The 18337-nt window shown below is 38.6% G+C and overlaps 1 protein-coding gene across 1 annotated transcript in view; it reads left to right on the forward strand.

Moving 5' to 3' along the window:
• The window catches only part of LOC132311294 (callose synthase 9), a 134962-nt gene that overhangs the window by 81758 nt on the left and 34867 nt on the right, over nucleotides 1-18337 (forward strand). Inside the window, exons 38-42 of the mRNA XM_059809142.1 lie at nucleotides 9934-10049; nucleotides 10130-10213; nucleotides 10307-10419; nucleotides 17305-17357; nucleotides 17427-17603. Coding sequence (XP_059665125.1) covers nucleotides 9934-10049; nucleotides 10130-10213; nucleotides 10307-10419; nucleotides 17305-17357; nucleotides 17427-17603 — 543 coding nt within the window. The remainder of the gene's footprint in view (nucleotides 1-9933; nucleotides 10050-10129; nucleotides 10214-10306; nucleotides 10420-17304; nucleotides 17358-17426; nucleotides 17604-18337) is intronic.

An 18337-nucleotide genomic window follows, 5' to 3' on the forward strand; every position in this document is an offset into this window, starting at 1 on the left:
GTACCCTTTTCCAATGGAGTCTTCTCATCTACTGGATATTGTGGAGGAAATCACAAGCTTCTGTTAAAAATAAAAAAAAGAAAGAGGGGTTTTGTGTGTGTGTGTGTGTGTGTGTGTGGGGGGGGGGGGGGGGGGGGGGGGGGGGGGGGGGTGTTGCGGATGTTGGGCGGGCTAGCTACTATTGATACCTTTACATTTTGCTGAGATATAAGAAACCGTTCTGTAATTACATTTTATAGTATGATGTTCTAAACAAACTCTTAACTCCAGCATCTCTTCCAAATTATTTTTCCTGTTTTTTGCAATTTCTCCTTTCTTGAGAGAGAGAGACCACCAGATTATTGAAATTAATTGTTTAAATATATTTAAATGACCCAAAGTACCTTCTAATGTATCACAACTCATTCAAGGTAAAGCATGGATGTGTATTGTAGCTACATAATTAAATTTCGTTATATGATAGAAGCAACTCTGCCATTCCTACTTATTGAATAAATTACCTTATTGATCCCGTGTCTTGATATTTATGAAGTATGGATATGTTTACAAAGTGGCTTTACCATATCATACCCCTAGAACACCGGAATTCCTTGGTTATCACAATACATATAAATCACCCTTGAATATTGGGATGCATCATTTTAGTATGGCTTCGCCTTTTGTTTTGTTGTTATTATTTTTATAAGCATTTCAGAGACAATTTTTTAAATGACTAGAAATAACAGAATAAGGGTCTTGAATATTAAGACTATGTCTTACTAAAGATGATTTTAGCTATATTGAACTTGGGTCGACTTGCATCCCCTTTTTTAGTGAACTTTTATCTACAATTTTTTTTTTTTATCGAGCTTGGGTTGACTTGCACCCCCTTTTTTAGTGAACTTTATCTACAAAAAAGATTTTATGGAGTGTGGTTCCAAATTTTCATGTTGAATTCAATTTCACAAGTTATAAACTAGAAGATATGGGTCTTGAATTTGAAGACTACGTCTTACTAAAGATCATTTTTTAAATGACTAGAAATAACAGAATAAGGGTCTTGAATATTAAGACTACGTCTTACTAAAGATGATTTTAGCTATATTGAACTTGGGTTGACTTACATCCCTTTTTAGTGAACTTTTATCTACAAAAAATTTGTATCGAGCTTTGGTTGACTTGTGCCCCCTTTTTTAGTGAACTTTTATCTACAAAAAAGATTGTATGGAGTGTGAATAAGCCTCAAGCTTTCATGTTGAATTCAATTTCACAAGTTATAAACCAGAAGATATGAACAACAACAATAACAAAAAAAACGTTTTCCTAGTGTGAGGCTTATTATTTTCTTATTTTCTACTTGCTTCCAAATCTATTGGAAGTGGTCTTTTTCTATTTGCTATAATGGCTTTTTTTTGTATAGGGAGGGTATGCCCTCTCTTTATCCATTGTACTGATTGTCTAATCTTTTCAATGGAATCACGTCGTTTATTGAAAGAAAAAAAAAAAAAGACGACCTTTTCCTAACTACTTGGGGTCGGCTACATAAATCCGATTCTTCCATTCTTCACTTTCTATGACCATAGCCTCAATCAAACCACATGTTATCATGCATTTCGTTACTAACTCGACCCACATTAACTTTGGTGTTTTTCTTTCCCTAGCTTTACCCTCAATGTGGACACTCTTTCTTACTAATGCACTTAAAGGTCATTTGCACACATGTACAAACTATCTTAATCAATTTTGTCTCATGTTATCTCCAATTGGTCTTATTCTATATTACGTGGACTCTTCAGAAGTGGGTGAAGTATCCATGTTGGACACACAGTACTCGGACTTGGGTATGGGATATGTGTACGACACTTTTGGTTGGGCATGCACCTAAAAAAACGTACCCTTGTAATTGAGTGAAGTATGTTAAAAAAATACATTATTTTACTCTAGAAAACAAAATAATAATATTAAATAAAATGAGTATTTAGCACTATCCATGTGTCCTTTTGTTTGGAGATTTGATATGTTTGACGTGTATATGCATACTTGTAGCCATGAATGTTTTTATTTCTCATTCTATCGATTCTTGTCTTGACGCGGATCCATCCCAACATTTGCATTTCTGTCACACTTTATGCATATGTTTTTTCCTAGCTGCCTAACATTCTATCACATAGAGTTCGGCTGGTGTAATAGTTGTTCTATAGAACTTCTCTTCCAATCTTAACAATATATTAGATGCACTATTCTATTTGACCTATTGTACTTGAATTCTATAATTAACATCACCTCCAATTTCTCTTTCATTATGGATAATCGAGCCTAAATAACAAAAATCTTCCCTTTTTTGTACCTTTTGATTATCAATCTCCACTACATTGTCATTTGTATTTCAACAACTAAAGTTACACTCTAGTACTCTTTGTATTCTATTTTATTTTACTTATCCTACTACCTTCTAATTCTATAACTTCCCTCAAAGCCTCAAATTTAGCACTGACTTCTTCTCTAGTCTCATCAATTAAACCAATATCATCAGCAAATAACATACACCATGAAATCTCATATTGAATGTGTCTTATTAGCTTGTGTTAGCTCATCCATAACTAAGGCAATTCACTTGTTGTCCCTACAGTTGTATTAACTATAGTCTCACATCCATCATACCTGTCTTTTATTGTGTCAATATATTATCCCTTTGTGACTCCTTTCTTTCCTAAACCCAACGTATTACATCTCTAAGGAATCCTATCACAGACTTTATCTTAATCAATAAAACCAATATGGACTATGGAGACTTTCTTCTTCTCTCAATATGTATCCATTAGTGTCTTAAATAAATAAATAGCTTCTATCGTTGACCTCCCCCACATTTAATCCAAACTCATTTTCTGATGCTCATGATAGGGTTCTACAATTTTTTTTATTTTTATTTTTATTTTTATTTTTTTATTGTAATGTATTTATTTTCACAAGGAATTACTTTTAATTTTATTTGTTCATACACGCGAATTATTTTAATTTTTTTATATATACTTGTATATATGGTCATATCCTTGCTTCACTTTGTTTATCACATTATTGTGACTCGTATCTTTGAAGATCTTATTGTTTATCATATTGTCTTTATAATTTTAGTCTCTATACCATCATCTTTTATTAGTTATGCAAACTTAATTATCTCACAACTCGATTGTTCCTAAAATTACCACCACAGTTATGGATCTTTATACGCGGGAAATATACCATGAACAATTTGTTTATCTGAATATCCTACTAAGCAATTCATAAATTATCTCCATATGACATCAAATCAATCACAATCCAATAAAGAACTTCATTAGAGAATAAATACAAGATAGAAGGAATACAAGAGAAATATGTAAAAGCTTGAATGAGTATAAGTACTCATTCACAACTCTGGTATTTAGTAGACCTATCAACGGATCATATTCGGACCTGATCATGGTCAATCCGATCCGAATCCAAAAAGCATAATGAGTGATCCGATCTTGTCCGACAATCCGACGGATTCGGACTGGATCATGGTCAATCCGATCCGAATCCAAAAAGTATAATGAGTGATCCGATCTTGTCCGACAATCCGACGGATTTTTACTTAGTCAATTCGTATCTGATTTGTTTGATTATCAGATGTCCGATCCGATAGTCCGATCTGAATCTATGCATGTGTATGCATAGTGTGTGAACTCCCGACTGCAAGTATTTTCAAAAAGAAAATAATAATCATTCATTGAACAAGCAACTTAGCAGTTAACCATAGTATAAAACATACTAGGAACATTAATCCCCGACACTCTCCTCTATACACGAGCGTATATATTTATGCAGTGTGTTGCAAAGCACATATTTAGAAGGAAAAAAAAAAAAAAAAAAAGGAACACAAATTAGGGCAAAGAGGGCATGTAAATTATATATATCAATAAAAAATTTAAAAGAAAAATTTGCATATGTGAATCTATGCATGTGCACACACTGATCTTCACTTCCATATCAATTTCAGTGTTAAATCTCACACCGTGAAAAAAAATAAAAAAACCTTCCAATTTCAATCATTGCAATATGAAGAGGAGAGAAGTGAGAACAGGTAATGTTGTTCTGAGTTAGGGTTTAGATAGATTAATGGAGGAATGGGCTTGGGAATAAGAAGTGGGCTTGGAGATGGGTTTGGGGCTAGACTCATATATATATATATATATATATATATATGGGTTTGGGGCTAGACTCATATATATATATATATATATATATATATATATATGGGTTTGGGGCTAGACTCTTATAATATATATATATTATTATATATATAATTTTAATTCGGATCGGATCGGTAAAATCCATATCCGATTTGTTAAGCTAACGGGGATTTTTTGTTTAATCCATATCCGACTAATCGGATCGGATTCGGATTAGAATCCGATCCATTGACAAGTCTAGTATTTAGGCTATCATATCTCAGCTAATATTGTAAGTCACTGATGCAGGCAGAATTGCATGCAGAATTTCACACAATTCTGCAAGTGGAATTTATGTTTTCCAGAAAGCTTCCATATTTTCAAAGTTTACTTATTTTGAGTAGTTCTCTTATTTTCATTACCTTTCCTTTTTGAGTAGTTTTTTGAATTTCAGCAGCTTTCCCGTTTTGTGTTTATTTTATATTTGGTAGTTAGCTAATATAAGGTTAGGATTGGGGAGGAAGAAATTCTATATAAAGCCTTGTAATTTCTAGGGTTCAACCAGTTTTTAGTGGAAGAAATTATTATTATTTTTACATCAAATAAAGTTTGCTTTGCAATTCTTTGCAATTTATCCTTTTCTCTTGCTTTTGTTCTTTATTTCGTTTCAATATTGTTGAGAGGACAATTTGATTATCTCCTCTTGGTAAGGTGGCATCAGTTTGGTATCAGAGCTTTGGTTTCGGCTTCCCAGCTGCTCAATCATACCTCCACGAAAACTGCCGAGAGGAGGAAATCGTAGAGTGCAGGTTTTGGCGGAACCCTTACCCAAGCAACATGAAAACGAGATAGTTTTGGGTAAATTACACCTAGACCCCCTGTGGTTAGGTCATATTACACCTATATGAACATTTTGGTTTTAGATTTCACTTGTATATGAATTAGTGATTTAGCATTTCACTTGCACCCCAAATATGAATTTTAGGACTTTTGAAGTGTTAAAAGACTATACTACCCTTTGGCCTCATATTTGTGACCAAACTACCCATGACCCCTCCCCCGGTGAACCTTCCTCTCTCTCTCTCTACCTCTCTTTTTCCCCTTTCTCTCTCCCTTCTCACAAACCCTCACAACAGATACGCAAATACACACTGACCCAGTTCCGGCGAAACAAAACTCAATTCCGGCGACCTCAGTTCATATCAGCGTGTTCCCAAGCGACGACAAAGCAACGACGGGCGTCTAGTCAGAGCAATCAGCGATGACGACGTCGGATGTGGCTGTGGGTTGTGGAGCTGTGATGCGGCGGGCCGGCGGGGGTGGTATATGGTGTGGGTGATATATATATGTGTGTGTGATTTGGTGGAAAGTGGGAAAGAAACCCTAAATCAAAGAAAAAAGATAAGGATTCAACGCCGTTGGAGGCTTCGACATCATTGCCGTCTTCTCCACTGTCGTCGCCGTTTGACTTGACAAATCGTCGTCATCGGCGAATTGATCCCATCGCCTCTCCCGTCGCCATAGCGACCACCTCCACCACGACCTCTTTCACCACCGCCGCCGCGACTGTAGCTACCTCTCTCCACACAGATACGCGACTGTAGCTACCTCATTAATTTTCTCCCTTCTCACAAACCCTCCCGCCGGAGCACGAGATGAGGATTTTTGCCGCCGATTATGACGCCGTCGAGGCTGTAAGCCTGTAATCCGATGTCTCACTGCCGAGATATATTAATTGGGCCACCGTAGAGGTTGTAATCCGACACCCACCACCGATATCAACTTGCTCTTCAGCGTCGTCTTCAACAATCGACTTCGCCTTCGATTCTGTCATCGACGTCCATTTCGGCAGTGGATGGGATGGGATTTTGTGTATTTTTGGGTTTGGTTTTAGGTGGGTGGTGGTGATGAGATGTTGGGTGGGGGTGCAGTTTGGTTTTGGGTGGGTTGGTGGTGCAGGTGTTAGGGTGGGACGTTGGTGGTGATGGATATGGTGGGAGCTGCCGGTGTTGAATATATATATATATACACACCCACACATATATATATATAGTATGGGCTTTTTTGTCATTTAAGATTATATATACATATTGTATTAAAAAATTGAGGGTAAAATGGTCAATTCAAATGTATCAGAAGTCAAAAAGTAAATTGGGGTGTAAGTGAAAGTTAAAACCAAAATCTTCATCTGGCTGAAATATGACCTAACCTCAGGGGGTCTAGGTGTAATTTAACCTAAAGTTTTTGTGGAGACAAGTTGAGTTGTTGACTCAACTATTAGGTCAACATGTTGTCAACGTCCTGGTTGATGACAATGTTTAGGTGGATGATGACGCGTCAGACACTGAGACTATTACGAAATTCGTATTTTTCATGTCGCCATAGATCACTCGACAACGGGATTGATCGTTGTTGGCCGACAAATATCAATTTCCAAATTTTTTGTTTTTATGAAGTGGGTTTTTTCAATCCTTTTTGCAGCAATACAACACCTAAACCAAGTATTATACTTGATGAAAGTCGTTGGGATTGTGAGTTTGTGGAGGAAATTCCTGAGTTGGTAGGAAATTTTGGTGGAGAAGAAAAACAACTTTTGATCAAGGAAGATGATGCAACCCTAATGGTTAAGCCAAAATATGGTGATTACTTGGAGGAAGAGGATGATATCATATACGGAGATATAGGTAAATTCTTAGTTATGCAAAAGCCACTATTGATTCTGAAACATGAGGATGATAAGGAAGCTACGAAAGAAGGATCTCAAGATGAAGTATGCATGGTTGATTATGAAGATTTTGGATCCATGGAGATGAAAAATAATGGATTTTACTTTTATGATATGGTTTGGGATGAATTCTTGGAGCGCAATACAACTGCTAGGCGGTTGTTGTAAGAAAAATTAAAGTTGATTAAATTTCTAGTTTAGGATACTGAGTTTTGTGATCCTACCCAATTTCAAAGGACATCGAGCAAAATTCATGTTTGTTTAGCAACTATATTATTTGTTAGTATAAGAAGATTAATGTATTTGGTTCGAGTTCGGAAAAGGAGAAAGAAGTGATGGAAATCAATGCTCGGATTTTTTATTGATCGTGGAAAATTGCTCCAATCTCTAGAGCGAGTTTTTCCCAACACGGGGAGACTGATGCAGGGCAGAATTTTCAATTTTCAATTAGTTGCACTCTGATGGAAACCAAATTGAGCATGGCAGTGCCAAAGCGATCAGACCAAGCTCGAGAAGATTGCTTGAATCCATACAAGGAGCTACGAAATCGACAGACCCTCTCAGAAAGGGCACGAGAGCGAAGGCCCGGAGGGGGAGAAATCGAGGCAACAAAAACAAGAAAACTGTGATAGGAAGGTGAGAGAACACAATCTTTAACAAAATTTTGATACAGGGCATGGACAAGAACGTTTACACTTCCTAAGTGCAATAGGACGATCATTCAACGGAACAACAAGTAGGCGGAGCTGGTGCTGAAGGGACAGGGTAGTTCGTCGTGGGAGTAAAAGCTTGAGCATGTTTTCTGTTACTGTAGACTTGTGAAAAGGGAACAATTCCCCATTCTGAAACGGTATCATGAGGAGGAATTGTAGAAGAGAAGTGAAAAGGCAGTGGAGTTGAAGACAGAAAAAGGTGATCATCTTTTGTATTCAGTGGGTGCCACTCACCTAGAGAACCAATTGAACCACTATGATATGGTGTATGCACAAAGAAAAAGACATCAATGGATATAGTTAAAATTGAAGAAGTGAGGGTGAGTAGAAGAAGAGGAGAGAAAGAGAGAGATGAATGTTTTGTGAAAGGTGAGCCAAAAGATTAGGGTTTCAACACCCCTCTCGCCTATTATATACTAAGTAAACATAAAGACAATAGTGCCCTTGATAAATAAAAGAAATAACAACCACCTTCTCTAATACTTACACCGCCCACCACCCCAACCCCCCCCCCCCCCCCCCCAGCGGACTGGCTAGTGGTTTCGTAAGAACGTCACCCAGCTGGTCTTCAGAGCAAATATAGGGAGTAACAATCTGTTTTTGCATCAGCAAATTTCAAATAAAATGACAATCTATCTCAATATGCTTGGTACGTTCATGAAAAACTGGATTACTAGCAATAAAGATAGCCGCCTGATTATCACAATGCATTGACATAGGAGTAGGAAAGTCAATACCCATATCCCGAAGAACAGAGCGAACACATAACATCTCAGAGGCGGTGTGAGCCATAACATGATATTCGGCCTCAGCACTAGAGCGAGCAACTATTGTTTGCTTCTTACTGCACCATGTAACTAGATTACCACCAACAAAGGTGCAATAACCAGATGTAGACTGCCTATCAGACAGACTGTCGGTCCAATCAGCATCCCTAAAACCAGATACAGACAAGGAAGAAGATGGTGTATACAACAGGCAATTCCCAGACGCACCCTTCAGATAACGCAGAATACAACAAACAGCATCAAAGTGAGGTTGATGAGGAGCGTGCATATACGTACTAACCACACCAACAATATAAGGAATATTAGGATGAGTGACAGTAAGATAGATCAGTTTCCCAACTATTTGTCGGTATCGGCCAACATTGGCAAACAATTCCCCATTTTCGGCATCTTGTTTGACGGTTGAATCCATAGGAGTATCAACAGGTCGAGCACCTAAGAGACCGGTCTCTGAAAGAAAATCAATAACATATTTCTGTTGAGACAGTGAGATGCCCCGACGAGAATGAGCAACTTCAATCCCAAGGACATTATGAAGAGCACCCAAGTCCTTGGTTTTGGAAATGATGACCCAAGTGTCGCTTCAACTCTGCAATGCCTACTGAATTTCACCCAGATATAATGATATCCATCAACGTAAACAATCAAGACAATAGTACCAGAAGAGTGACAAACAAACACAGAATAATCAGAAGTAGAGCGCTGAAAACCAAACTCAATCCCCACAGCACTGAATCTATCAAATCAAGCACGGGGAGACTGCTTCAGACTGTATAGAGCATTGCGCAGGCAACAAACGAGGTGCTCAGTACCAGCAACAGCATAACCAGGCGGTTGACATCGGAAGAGTAGGTAAAGATAAGGAAGATTCCCCCTCACGAGAAAATATCATTTCAGAAGACAAATGCAGACCGGACAATTTAAAGAAAGCAGTGTACTCAAAAAAGGTAACATCAGCACTCACAAAGTAACTCTGGGACTCAGGACTGTGACAACGAAACCCCTTCTGAGTGTGAGTACCCTGGAAAAACACACTTGTGAGCACGAGGAGACAGTTTATTACGACTAGGATATTGAATGTGACCAAATGGTACACAACCATAGAATTGATTGAGTTATTATTCCAGAGGCATGGCTCAAGTGTCCCCATGTTCTTGGACTCTTGCATCACTTGATTGAGTTAAATAGAGCTAGCATAGGGTAGTATATGCAGTATTGGACTGTTTTAATTTTTATATCACCATGAAAGAAATGAACTCTGACCCACACACATACTGTTACTTTATTCCAATGTATTTCTGTTATGTGAAGACTCTACTTGTATTATATTTTTTCTGATGTATATAGCTTAGTTTGGCTATGTTACTTTATTTTTTAACTTATGGTTTGAGAGCTTCCCTCTATTCCTTGCTAATCTACTGCAATCATATTTTGCAGTATTGTCATTATATATTCTTCTGTTAGCATAGATCTTCTTTGCTGGTGTTTGTCAGTTGTTGTGATTCTTATTATTTTTACTTCTACTGTTTTTACTTTAGGATAATTATTTTGAGGAAGCTTTGAAGATGAGAAATCTTCTTGAAGAATTCCATCGTGACCATGGAATTCGGCCTCCTACCATTCTAGGTGTGAGGGAACATGTGTTTACAGGAAGGTATGTTTCCCCAACTAGTTGTTTCTATTTCTTGCTTTTCGTCTGACTAATGATTGTCATTCTTAACCTTACTTTTGCAGTGTCTCTTCTTTAGCGTCTTTCATGTCCAATCAAGAAGCTAGCTTTGTAACTCTTGGTCAGCGTGTTCTAGCAAATCCTTTGAAGTAAGTTCATATTTATCATGCATGTGAATATGCTCCTTCATATAATCAATAAAATTATACATAACTATAGCTGAGATCTTTAATAATGTTCAGGATTCGTATGCATTATGGCCATCCCGATGTTTTTGATAGAGTTTTCCATATAACAAGGGGGGGTATCAGCAAGGCCTCTCGTGTAATTAACATTAGTGAGGATATCTTTTCAGGTATGACTTTTGAGCAAGATGCCATTTGGGTGAAATTAATATGCTTATCTTCTGAATGTGTTTCCCAAGCTAGTCATAATGCTGGTGACTTGTTAAGCATCATTTTTTCTTCAAAATGTTGCTTTAAAATATTTATTTTAAAAACAAGGCTTTGGGCAGGTAATGAAGGATTTGCCAACTTGCTTAAAGAGGTTTCATTTAACAGTAATACCAAATTATGTAATTAAAAAAAAAAAAAAGAAGAAGAAGAAAAAAAAAAAAAAAGAAAGATGTATATTGTAAAATTTTGCAACAATTTGAGTAAAAAACCTAGCTGTATATTTTGGAGCTTAAAAGTTCAATTATTGTGAGTGAAAGAATGAGCTGTTCACTAGGTTGTAAACATCAATTGGAGTTCCTGAAATCGGCCTGTGTTCTATAGCAGTGTTGTAATTCTGATATTTTGGTGATATGTGAACACCTTGATTCCTCGAAGCCTAGATATTCGGGCATGCTTGTATGTATATCTTTATGGATTACCATGCTGAACATATACAGATCACTGTGCTCGTGTTTTTCAATGTATGTGGAATCAGTAGGGAATAGTTTGGTAAGTGAAGGAATATCTTTAATGAGATTTCTAACACAAAGGCATGCTGTACTGCAGATTATCCATGCTCCCTCTCATCACTTAAGGCCTGAACCTCATCATGATCTCATTGCTCAGTATTTTCGTAACCCGACATTGACGTGAGCAACCATTAAATCATTTGACCTAATAGCCATGAAATGTTTGCAGCCTTCTCTCTGTGGTCCACAACAGCATCAACATCAGTTGCTTTTACTTCAGTTTCAGTCATAGGAAAAGAGCTCTCCTGTACCACACCCTTTTCACTGCAAGAAATATTATCATTTCTCTAAGGAACCAAACCATAGCTTTACTCTCCACCTGTTAAGCCTCATTCTCTGTATGCACATCCTTCTCAACAAGAGCTAAAAATTGATTCTGCAACATAATCCCATCCCCATCTTCCATATTCCATCTGCTCTAAAGTTGCTGTATTATTAAGAGCCTTAACCTGAACAGATTCAACCATTTCCTATTCTTTGCTCACCACCCAATTGTTAGTCTTCTTTCCATTATTTCCTGATCTGCAATAACCTAAATGAGCATTTGGAAACCAAATGATCATTTCTTTTTCAATGTGAACATTTCTGAGACCTCCATTCGCAGTAAAAATTTATCTTACACTCCTCACCTTGAACACACATCGTTACAGACTCTGCAAGGTCTTTGTAAGTATCAATTTCAACCATTACTCTTAACATGTTGATCCTTCTCAGAGGAAGAAGAATCTACATCCAGAAATAAAGGCTTTGAAAAGCTAGAATATTCTTTCAAGATTACCACTCTATTTGTACAGTATAATGGCAGGCCATTAATTTTCATCCATATCAGGACTGATCCCAATAACTCCTCGTCTCCAGATCCACGTTGGTTGCTTAAGAATTATTGGATGCCCCTCAAAAGTATTAACACGCTGTAAGATTGTCTTTGTATCGTCCCTTTATTCAAATTGAACGACAAAAATTCCATCCTTAAGATAGATTAAACTGAAATCTTTACACCATCTACATTGTAAGTAGGCTTTGGAAAAAAGGACATTATGGCTTCTTGCCCATCATGCATCTTACATCTGAGTTTCATCAGTATTTTGAATCATCTTTGACATCAACATCTTCAAAATAAACATTTTATGTTGTTTGCAGTAAGCTTGGTAGTTGAGATTAATGAAGGAGGGTTTTTAGATTTTCCGAACAAACTTCTCCTAACATACGTGAAGGAACCATATCCGTGGCGAAGCTGCCCCCGGTGGCTGTGGGGAGGAGGTTACCCTCCTCCATGCTGTGAATCCTCCTTCACTAATAAAACCCTAGTTTGCAAAGTCACCAGCAAGTCTCCAAAATCCTTATTATTTAATTTTGTTTTTTGGTGGTGTTTTTCAATTTGACTAAAATTGATTATAAATAACTAGCTTTGTTACATGGCGTCAATGCGTGGGCGAGGTATGAGTTTTAGTCTAAATGTTTAATTTATTAAATCTACAATAATGTAACAAAAGAAATCTAATTACAAAGTTTTATGTGCAATTATATAATAAACTTTGATTATTGGATGTGCTTACTTGGTGCATAACTGGCTAAACATGTTGAATCTATACCCCATATTTATGCCGTTGTAGTGTTATGTGTCAAAGATGAATATTTCAGTCATTTAGAGTAGTCCATGTAACTTAGACTACAACTCTTCAATATATAGAGTTCTCCGTCTTTATGTTGACGTGCCTGCACATAAAAAGAATGTTCTTTCTAGCCATCCTATTTTCTCGTTTGCATGTACATTCTCGGTTTGGAGGAGGCAAAGACAAGAGTGTCTTGACTCTGGATTTTAGACCAATAAGTCTAATTGGGTGTATCTATAAGCTTATCGCTAAAGTCCTTGCGTTAAGATTGAGGGAGGTTCTGGACGGAGTCATCTCTGAACCTCAAAATGCATTCATTGGGGGCAGCAGATCCTAGATTCCGCTTTCATTGCTAGTGAATGTGTGGATTATAGGCTCAGTAGTGGTGTTCCTGGAGTTACGTGTAAGTTTGATTATGGTTCGGTGGGATTATGTGTGTTGTCCAATTCGGTGTGGAGGCTTGGGGATTAGGAGATTGTTGCTTTTCAACAAGGCTCTCCTTGGGAAATGGCTCTGGAGGTTTGGGATTGAGAGGCATTGGCTTTGGAGGAGAGTTATCGCAAGCAGGTTTGGAGAGAGCAGAGGTGGGTGGTGTTCTCTTGAGGTGCGTGGTCCTAGGGGGGTGGGGGTTTGGTCTTTCATTCGGCGGGGGTGGGATGTTTTCTGCAAGCATGTTCGTTTTCGGATCAAGGATGGCAGGAGGATCAGTTTTTGGGAGGATATTTGGTGTGGGGAGTCTCCCCTTGCCCTCGCTTTCCCTCGGCTCTATAGGATTGCTTCTCACAGACAGGCCATGGTGGTTGACTGTTATCACCTTGATAGCGGGAGACTGACTTGGGATGTTCAGTTTGGGAGGCACTTTCAGGACTGGGAGATTGAGGAGGTTACTCGTTTTTTAGAGGTCCTGTATCGCCAGGTGATCTCAGTTGGGGATTTGGATTGTTGGCTTTGGGTCCCTAATTCTCAATATTGAGGTTAGATCCTTTTTTAGGTGCCTTTCGGTTGGCACCAGAGGCCCTTTCCCCTGGAAGTCTATTTGGCGCTCTAAGGCTCCCCTTAAGGTAGCCTTCTTTGCATGGACTTCCGTCCTGGGTAAGATTGTAACTTAGGATAATTTGAGAAGGAGGAATCAGGTGGTGATTAATCGTTGTTATTTGTGCTTGTGTGGTGAGGAGACCGTTGATCACCTTCTTTTACATCGCAGTATGGCCAGAGACTGTTGGGATTTGATGCTTGGATTATTTGGGGTCCATTGGGTTATGCCTTGTTCCTCTAGAGGGTTGATTGAGGCTTGGAGAGGTGTCTCTGTTGGGGCTCTCATTCAGGATGCCTGGAGGGCTACGCCCCTTTGTATTTGGTGGTGCATTTGGCTCAAGAGAAATCGAAGATATTTTGAGGGGAAGGAGAAACCTATTTCTATGCTTAAGTTTTCTATTATTTCCACTCGTTTTTGTTGGGTCTCAGGGAGAGATTGTAGATCTATTGAGGAGATTATTGGTTTTTTGGCCTCTTTGAAGGTTTGAGGCGCCTTTTGGCCCTTGTGTTTCTTTAGGTCCGCTCCCCTTTTGAGCGTTTTCAATAAAATCTTAGTTATCAAAAAAAAAAAAAAGAGAGAAAGCCTATGATCTTGTTTGTTGGAATTTTTTGTTTTATTTGTTAGAGAGGATGGGTTTCGGAGAGAGATGGAGGAGATGGATCGACGCATGCGTTTCCTCTGTAAGATTTTCTGTGTTGGTGAATGGGTCCCCATTCGGGTTTTTTGGCAGTTCTTATGGTTTGAGGCAAGGGGACCCACTCTCCCCATTCCTGTTCTTTATTGTTACGGAGGCTCTTAGTAGGTTGATCAGAAGGGTTGTGGATTTGGGATTTATCAGGGGCTTTAGAATTGGTCCAGATTCAGTTCAACAGATGGAGATCTCTCACCTGCTTTTCACGGATGACACACTGGTTTTTTATGAGGCAGATGTGTCCCAACTGAGATATTTTAGATGTGTCCTGGTTTGCTTTTAGGCAGTCTCAGGTTTGAAAGTCAATGTGGGCAAGAGCGTGTTTATTCTTGTGGGGGAGGTTCAGGAGGTGGCTTCTCTTGCGGCGGTTTTAGGGTGTGGGACGAGCTCCTTCCCTATTTCTTACTTGGGCTTGCCGTTGGGTGCTTCGTCAAGGAGGGTGGGAAGTTGGGACCCGGTGATAAGCGTTTCGAGAGAAGGTTGGCTGGGTGGAAAAAGCACTATCTTTCGAAGGGAGTGAAAGTTACTTTGGTGAAGAGTACATTGTCCAGTCTTCCAACTTATTTTCTTTCGCTTTTTCAGATCCCCTCCTCTATTGTTAGAAGACTTAAGATGCTTTAACGGAACTTCCTTTGGGGCGGACGGGGGGAGGAGTTTAAATTTCATTTTGTCCGGTTGGAGCAGGTATGCAGGCCCTTTAAGTTGGGCGGTCTTGGGATTAGGAGATTGACCCCTTTCAACATAGCGCTCCTAGGCAAGTGGTTTTGGAGATTCGGTAGCGAAAGACATAGGTTATGGAGGAAGGTTGTTTCATGTCGTTTTGGGGAGGAGAGAGGGGGATGGTTATCTAGGCCTGTCAGATGTGTTGTCTGTGTGGGGGTGTGGAAACCCAATTGGGAAGAGATGGGATGAGTTCTCCAAGCATATTAGATTCAGAGTTAGGGAAGGAAGGGATGTCCGATTTTGGGAGGATACTTGGTGCGAGGATCACCCATTGTTTTGTTTGTTCCCAAGGTTGTTCAGGATTGCTGTTGATAGACATGCTTTAGTAGCTGACTATTATCGACTCGATAGTGGTAAGTTGTCTTGAGATGTGCGGTTCTGGCAATCCTTTCAGGATTGGGAGTTGGACGACGTCACTGGCTTGCTTGACCTTTTGTATGGACAAGAGGTGGATGGTACTGGTTCGGAATCCTTGACGTGGGTGCCTTCTTTGCAGGGGACTTTTTAGGTCCGTTCCTTTATTCTCTGCCTCTCCGAGTTTCACGGTTCCAATTTCCCGTGGAAAATGGTTTGGCATTCGAAGGCTCCTCTTAGGGTGGCCTTTTTAGTCAACCGGTGTTGTCTGTGTAAGAAAGATGGGGAATCTGCGGATCACCTTCTTTTGCATTTTCCCGTTGCTAGTCTTATTTTGGGTCTGTTTGGCGTCCAAAGGGTTATGCCTCGGACTTCAATGGATTTGATTGACATATGGAGAGGCCAAAGGGTGGGGGCTAATGTTCGTGACTATTGGAGGGCAACCACCCTTTGTGTTTGGTGGAGTCTTTTGAAAGAGCAAAATAGAAGATCTTTTGATGGGGATGAATTCTCCATTGGGGCAGTGAAGTTTTCTATTATTTATTCTCTTTTTAGTTGGGTTATGGGGAGAAATTGTATATCTTTAGATGAAATAGTGGACTTTTTGGGTTCCTTGGGTCCATAGGACTCCCTTTTTTGGTTTCGGTATTTGTATAGCTCTTGGGACGCGTTCCCCTTTTGAACGCTTTCTAATACAATTTTACTTAAAAAAAGAAGTGTCTCGACTCTTGAGAAGCAAAAAAAGGGGTTCTACTTGGGGGAAAGTGGGGTGCAAGAGGAGTTCAATATTTTTTTTGGCTGATTCTTTTGGTGGTTGGAACTTTTTGTGGTGATTTAGTTTCTGTTTATTCCTTTATAACTTGTGTGTGGTTTGCCAATTTCATTCCTTCTTAGAGCGTTTCTTTTTTGCTACTTATTATAAGATGCCTTTCAGTAATTAATATTTTTTCAGTTTTTGGGACATGTTCCCCTTTTTGAACTCTTTCTAATTCATATTTACTTATAAAAAAAAATTAATTAATATTTTTTCCCAAACGGAATTTCCTGGAGGATCTCCTTGGGGAATAACCCAATGTTTAATGAGCACCTGCTCTACACTAATTCAACTTGATGAGCGTTTACTCCTCTTGATACTGAAGTACATTGAAGTAAAATTCCAGAGTAGATGCCTTGAACTAGAGTGCTTTGTCACCTTTCAGTTACATAAATGCATGAAAGCAACATATCGTATTCTTTCTCCTTCCCTTCAACACTTCTTCAAAACCTTGGATATTCTTCCTAACCCATGCCTCCTGCACCTGATGGATCATATTAAACAGCCCTTCATGAAAGGTGGATTCAGAATATTTGCTGATGTAAGATAGCATAATTCCTTTCCTCCTTGGTTGGCTAAAAATATGCCTGGTTATAGACAGGTTTCACTTGTGGCAATATATATTCTAGACCCTGGCCTGCCCACTTATAAACAGGTCTGTCCAGTCAAGTAATTTTAGTCATGTAGTTAGGTTGCAAGAGATGTATTGTCCCATGTTATTCTATTTGTTGACACCTAGTTATCTTTAAATCGTTGACTTTTGAACTTGATGCTTGATCTCACTTGTATATATTATGAGTGATGTATAAAATTTGACCCCAAAAATGATCATATTTGTGAAGAGAACTTCCATCCCACTTTTGCTTCCATTGGTGTTTCTATTTCGGTACATGCATACACAAACAAGAACACCTGTCTGATTCTTCTGTCTAGTGAATTTCATAGTCTTCATGTACTGTTATTATTCTGTACTAAATATCTGTTCTCCTAAATGCAAACTACTCTTTGTTTGGTGAGAGATTCAATTTTGGAGTTAACAATGCAGGGTTCAATTCAACTTTACGACAAGGAAATGTTACTCACCATGAATACATTCAGGTACAATTGCATCTTTGTTTTGTTTAAAAGAATATGTGCGTTAAAGTACTCTAATTCAAATGCACACAGGTTGGCAAGGGACGAGATGTCGGGCTCAATCAGATTGCTTTATTTGAAGGGAAAGTCGCTGGTGGCAACGGTGAACAAGTTCTTAGTAGGGATGTTTACAGACTTGGGCAGCTGCTTGATTTCATCAGAATGCTCTCCTTCTACTTCACAACTGTTGGATACTATTTCTGCACAATGGTACGCTATTTCTGCTATCTAATTGTACTGCAGTTTCGTAATCTGGGACTGAATGAATTGAAAATTAGTATCTGTCCAACCGATTTGTCTTTTGTGGTCATGTGGTACTGAATTTGAGAGTTGACAAGTCAAAATGTTAAGGAGATTGAGAATAGCTTTCGAGTATATTGTTTTCTAAGTTTTCAGCTGTTTTTTTTTCCTGAATGTTGGAAAGTTTTATTGATACAAATGAACAATATAGTACAAAAGATAAGTGATCTCTCGGAAAGATCACAAGGAGACAGGAAAACAAGACTGATATAGGGCATACCCTAAAAGACCAGACACAAAAGAAAGAAAAAGAAAAGACATCAGAAAGGAGCTAGCAAGTCCACTAAAGTTACATTCTGAGAACTTAATCCTTCAAGGCATACTTCCCTAGCTACTCAGCAGCTGTTGAAGGCTGACCATCATGTAACACCTTGTTCCTGTGATTCCATATGCTCCATAGGATAGCAGTGAAAATGCACTTCAGTATCTTATTCCTCATTGAGTGAGATGACTGTAAAATGAACCAATGAATGACATCCTCAAAAGAAGACATGATAAGAATCTCCTCCCATTTACAAATTTCATAAAACCACTGCCACACCTGTTTAGCAAAGGGGCATGACCAGAAAAGATGATTATTCGAATCCTCATTCTTATAATAGTTGTGCATGTGGCTGTTAATGTGAGTCCCTGTTTCTGAAGGT

The sequence above is a fragment of the Cornus florida genome, unplaced genomic scaffold, assembly GCF_030987335.1.
Source record: "Cornus florida cultivar Cherokee Brave unplaced genomic scaffold, ASM3098733v1 CherokeeBrave_3.0.0_Hap2_Chr06, whole genome shotgun sequence".
In the NCBI taxonomy this organism is placed as follows: Eukaryota; Viridiplantae; Streptophyta; class Magnoliopsida; order Cornales; family Cornaceae; genus Cornus; species Cornus florida.